This window comes from Colobus angolensis, unplaced genomic scaffold, assembly GCF_000951035.1.
Source record: "Colobus angolensis palliatus isolate OR3802 unplaced genomic scaffold, Cang.pa_1.0 Scaffold57, whole genome shotgun sequence".
In the NCBI taxonomy this organism is placed as follows: Eukaryota; Metazoa; Chordata; class Mammalia; order Primates; family Cercopithecidae; genus Colobus; species Colobus angolensis.
Genome location: NW_012119265.1, coordinates 12,516,270 through 12,522,087, shown reverse-complemented (window position 1 = coordinate 12,522,087; position 5,818 = coordinate 12,516,270). Strand labels below are relative to the sequence as shown.

The 5,818-nt window shown below is 41.3% G+C and overlaps 1 protein-coding gene across 2 annotated transcripts in view; it reads right to left on the bottom strand.

Moving 5' to 3' along the window:
- Positions 1-5,818, bottom strand: part of SYNE2 (spectrin repeat containing, nuclear envelope 2) — a 396,555-nt gene that overhangs the window by 274,689 nt on the left and 116,048 nt on the right. For both annotated transcript variants that reach the window (XM_011961973.1, XM_011961974.1), the window contains exon 11: positions 3,186-3,323. In XM_011961973.1, coding sequence (XP_011817363.1) covers positions 3,186-3,323 — 138 coding nt within the window. The remainder of the gene's footprint in view (positions 1-3,185; positions 3,324-5,818) is intronic.

Below are 5,818 nucleotides of genomic sequence, written 5' to 3'. Positions count from 1 at the left end.
ATCACTTGAGGTCAGGAGTTCGAGACCAGCCTGGCCAACATGGTGAAACCCCATCTCTACTAAAAATACAAAAATTAGCCAGTCATGGTGGTGGGCACCTATAAGCCCAGCTACTCAGGAGGCCGAGGCAGGAGAATCGCTTGAACCCAGAGGCAGAGGTTAGTGAGCCACGATCACGCCACTGCACTCCAGCCCGGGAGACACGGAGAGACTCCTTCTCAAAAAAGAAAAAAAAAAAAAAAGAAAGGAAGAAACAGAGATAGAAAAAGCAGAGAGAATAAACAAAACAAAGAGTTAAATGATATACCTAAATTGAACTATATCAACAATTAAATATTAAGTGGACTAAGCACTACAATTAAAAGAGAGGGGATAGGCTAGGCACGGTGGTTCATGCCTGTTATCTCAACACTTTGGGAGGCCAAAAGCTCTAATTCAGGAGCATTGCTTGAAGCCAGGAGTTCATGACCAGTATGGGTAACATGGCAAAACTCCATCTCTAAAAAAAATTTACAACTTTGCCAGGCGTGATGGCACACACCAGTAGTCCCAGCTACTTGGGAGGCTGAGGCAGGAGGATGGCTTGGGAGGCTGAGGCTGCAGTAAGCCATGATTGTGCTGCTGCATTCTAGCCTGGACAACAGAGTGAGGCTCGATCTCAAAAAAAAAAGACAGGGACTGGCATAGTAGGTAAGAAAGCAAGATACAACTATGTGTCATTTATAAGAGCTACACTTCGAATATAAAGACTCCAAATAGATGAAAAGTAAATGAAGGAAAAAGATGTACTATACAGTCAGCACAGAAAACTGGAATGACTATACTGGTATAAGATTAAGTATAATATTAATAGATGTCAAGAAAAACAGTATTATTGAAGATAAGCAGGAATATTTCATAATGGTAGAAGTCTTCAGGAAGACAAAGTAATCACAAGCACATACACACAATGACAATGTTTTAAAATACATGAAGCAAAATTTGACAGCACTGAAGACAGATTCCCACAGATTTTAATACTCCTCTCTCAGCAATATATAATAGAATTGGACAAAACATCCGTCAAGACACAGATAATCTGAACAAAATTATCAACCACCTTATATTAATTAATATTTGTAATTTGGAAGCAACATAAGTGCCCATCAACAGTTGAATGGATAAAGAAAATGTGGTACATATACACAATGGAGTACTATTCAGCCAAAAAAAAAACGAGGGTTGGGCGCAGTGGCTCATGCCTATAATCCTAGCACTTTGGGAGGCAAAGGAGGGTGGATCGCGAGGTCAGGAGATTGACACCATCACCGTTAACACAGTGAAACCCTGTCTCTACCAAAAATACAAAAAATTAGCCGGGAGTGGTGGCGGGTGCCTGTAGTCCCAGCTACAGGCTGAGGCAGAGAATCACTTGAATCCGGGAGGCGAGACTTGCAGTGAGCCGAGATCACGCCCCTGCACTCCAGCATGGCGACAGAGCGAGACTCTGTCTCAAAAAAAAAAAAAAAAATTAGCCGGGCATGGCAGCATGCACCTGTAATCCCAGCTACTCTGGGGCTGAGGCAGGAGAATTTCTTGAACTCAGGAGGCAGAGTTTGCAGTAAGCCGAGATCACACCATTGCACTCTAGCCTGGGTGACAGAGCAAGACTCCATCTCAAAAAAAAAAAAAAAAAAAGAATGAGATTCTGTCATTTGCAACAACGTGGATGGAAATGGAAGTCATTATGTTAGGTGAAATAAGCTAGGCACAGAAAGACAAATATCACATGTTCTTACTTATTTGTGGGATCTAAAAATCAAAACAGTTTAACTCATGGAGATAGAGAGTAGAAGGATGATTACCAGAGGCTGGGAAGGGCAGCTAGGGAGTAGGGGGAAATGGAGATGGTTAATGGGTACAAAAAAATAGAAAGAACAAATAAGACCTACTACTTGACCGCGCAACAGGGTGACTATAATCAATAATAACTTAATTGTACATTTTAAAATAACTTGAAGAGTGTAACTGGATTGTTTGTACCTCAAAGGATAAATGCTTGAGGGAATGAGGATCCCATTCTCCAAGATGTGCTTATTTCACATTGCATGCCTGTATCAAAATATCTCATGTACCCCATAAATATATGCACCTACTATGTACCAACAAAAATTAAAAATTAAATTGAATTTTTAAAAAATTTAACATTTATAGAATATTATACCCAATGACTGCAGAATATGTGTTCAAGTGCACAAAGTTATATACCATATGCTGGGCCATAAACCATGTCTCAATAAATTGAAATGGATTGAAATTATACAGATATATTCAGACACACATGCACAAATTCATCCTTACACACTCTCTGTGGATTTGTCCCTACTTCTTTCAAGCATCTACTGATATTGACACATGATAGTAGAGAAGAAGCCACAGGTCAATCAAAATATAGATAATCTACCGTAGCAAACCAAGAATTGATAGCAAATATATCAAGCTTGGATAAGCTTGCGTTTTCCTACTTAAAAGATGATCACTACCCAAATAATGCCATGGAGAAAATACAAAAACACTATCCCATTTTCTGATGAAGCATCTACCCTGTCTTTTACAGAATTTCTCATGGAAGTTTAAAGTAAAACCCTCATCCAAAAAAACAAAGCTGCCCTTTGAAAATGCTCTTTTTCTTTTTTTTTTTGAGACATAGTCTCATTCTGTCGCCCAGACCGGAGTGCAGTGGTGTGATCCCAGTTCACTGCAACCTCCACCTTTTGGGTTCAAGCATCTACCCTGTCTTTTACAGAATTTCTCATGGAAGTTTAAAGTAAAACCCTCATCCAAAAAAACAAAGCTGCCCTTTGAAAATGCTCTTTTTCTTTTTTTTTTTGAGACATAGTCTCATTCTGTCGCCCAGACCGGAGTGCAGTGGTGTGATCCCAGTTCACTGCAACCTCCACCTTTTGGGTTCAAGCGATTTTATGCCTCAGCCTCCCAAGTATCTGGGATTACAGGTGCCCACCAACACGCCCTGTTAATTTCTGTATTTTTAGTAGAGGCAGGGTTTTGCCACGTTGGCCAGGCTGGTATCAAATTCCTGACCTCAAGTGATCCACCCACCCTTGGTCTCCCAAAGTTCTGGGATTACAGGTGTTAGCCACTGATTCTGGCCTGAAAATGTTCTTCTAATCAACATAAACAGTCACCTGGTGATCGAGGCCATCCCAGGCTTCTCTCAACTGTAAATGATCCTTGTCCAGCTCATCCGGATCCCGTTTTATTGACAGAACATCCAAAAAGGACTTTTTTTCTTCATTGAATGACTCCATAAAGGACAGCAGGCTCTACAATTAGAAGAGTATTTTAAAGACTGAAAATGTTTAATTCCATTTATATCATATAATCTGTTATTCTGAGGTCTATAGGTATAGGATATATTTAAGTTTTTACTTAAAGGTAAAATCCTCTGAATCTAGTATCCTCTCTCTGCTCTGATTTCCTTCTTCAGTGCACTGTGATAACTGGACACCAGCATGATGTCACACGTCTCACTCTGTGCTTTGTGTTGGTATTGTTGGATTTCTACTGGAATGGAGCAGCAAGGTCACTGGGTTACAGAGCAGATCATGATGCCATACGGAAAATATGAGTTTGTTTGTTCTCCCCAAGTATGCCCTCACAACAAAATAAGAATGAATGAATGTGAAAATTACATGATAGCAGTAGTCATAAGCAATTTTCAAAGTGTTTATGAATAACTGAGCTTCGGCTTATTCTTCCCAATTCATTTTATATAAACTTTGAAAAACACTTTGCCTTCAAATACTTAATAAGTAAAGCTTTTTCTTGGTTCATATTTGTGTGAAATACGGGTATTTAAGAGTTATCAGGCCGGGTGCGTTGGCTCACGCCTGTAATCCCAGCACTTTGGGAGGCTGAGGTGGGTGGATCACAAGGTCAAGAGATTGAGACCATCCTGGCCAACATAGTGAAACCCCATCTCTACTAAAAATACAAAAATTAGCTGGGCGTGGTGGCGCATGCCTATAGTCCCAGCTACTCGGGAGGCGGAGGCAGGAGAGTTATCAATTGGCCAGGCACTGTGGCTCACGACTGTAATCCTAGCAATTTGGGAGGCTGAGGTAGGTGCACCACTTGAGCCCAGGAGTTCAAAACTAGCCTGGGCAACATGGCAAAACTCTGTATTGACCAAAAATACAAAAAATTAGCTAGGCATGGTGGCACACACCTGTAGTCCCAGCTACTCAAAAGGCTGAAGTGGGAGGATGGCTTCAGCCCAGGAGGCAGAGGTTGCAGTGATCGGGCCATTGTACCACAGCCTGGGAGACAGAGAGATATCCTGTCTCAGAAAAAAAAAAAAAGAGTTATCAATTACATGGGTTTTTTTTTTTTCTTTTTTTGGAGACAGGATCTGGTTCTATCGCCCAGGCTGAAGTTCAGTGGCATGATGTTGGTTCACTGCAACCTCTGCCTCCTGGGCTCAAGTGATCCTCCCACCTCAGTCTCCCGAGCAGCTGGCACTACAGGGGTGCACCACCACATCCGGTTTTTTTTTTTTTTTTAGTATTTTTTGTAGAGACAGGGTTTCACTATGTTGTCCAGGCTGGTTTTGAACTCCTGGGCTCAAGTGATTCACCTGCCTCACCTCCCAAAGTGCTGAGATGACAGACATGAGCCACTGCAACTGGCCATAGTTAACTACTCAGCTCCGGGGCTGTAGTGTGAAAGTAGCAACTGACAATATATAAATAGGTGTGGCTCTGTTCCAATAACATTTTATTCACAAAATGGGCCAACCTCTGCTCTAGAACCATACTGTTCAAATGCTGTTCCAAGGATCAGCATTAATGTTTTAAACGTCATTTAAAACATTATCCAGAATTATTGACAGCATTTTAAATTAAATGTTATGAAAAAGTCAAAGGATAATTTACTTTAATTCTGATAATTAATGACTTCATAAAACCTTCTATTTAGGGAACCTGAATCTGTGATACATTATTAAATCAAAGACATATGTGAGAACAATGCACTTTCAGTAAAAGATGAGCACTTTGTTGAGAAAAAAATCTTAGACCAGAGCTAAGGGAAGGTCAAGAAGCCTGTGCAGTTTGGACCAAAGGAAGAAAAAAATGTTTGATCCCTTCCTTCCCTGATGCTTCCAAAGCAAAAAGGAAAGTATGGCCAGCAAGTTGCACAACCCACTGAATGTTATAGTTGAAAGGCTGGACTTATCCAACTCTTTCACTTAAGAGACATGGAGATGGAGGCCTAGAGGTGCTAAGTGCTATGTAGGTACCTGACAGTATCTGCAGCTTGCTCAGGACAGAGCAATGGGGAGAAGCACAGCACTGCATAGACAATGGGCTCTAAGAAACAGGACTGAGGAACATTTGCTTTGTTTCCTGTTAAGTCTCTTTCAGGGCAAACAGTGAATAACTACTTACCCCAGAGAAGCATCACAATGCAAAAACAGCTAGGACTTTAAAGCTAGACTTCCATTCAAGTCCCTTCTCTACCCTCTTAGTAGCCATGTAACCTTAAATAAGCCACTTATTATCTTCATCTGTAAAAGTGGAATAATACCAAGCTCAGCAAGATATTTTAACACGTGAAATGCAAATCAGCAAGGTATCTGCTACATAGAAAATGTTCAACATGGCCAGGTGTGGTGACTCACGCCTGTGATCCCAGCACTTTAGGAGGCTGAGGCAGGTGGATCACCTGAGGTCAGGAGTTCGAGACCAGCCTGGCCAACATGGTGAAAACCCGACTCAGGCCAGGCGCGGTGGCTCAAGCCTGTAATCCCAGCACTTTG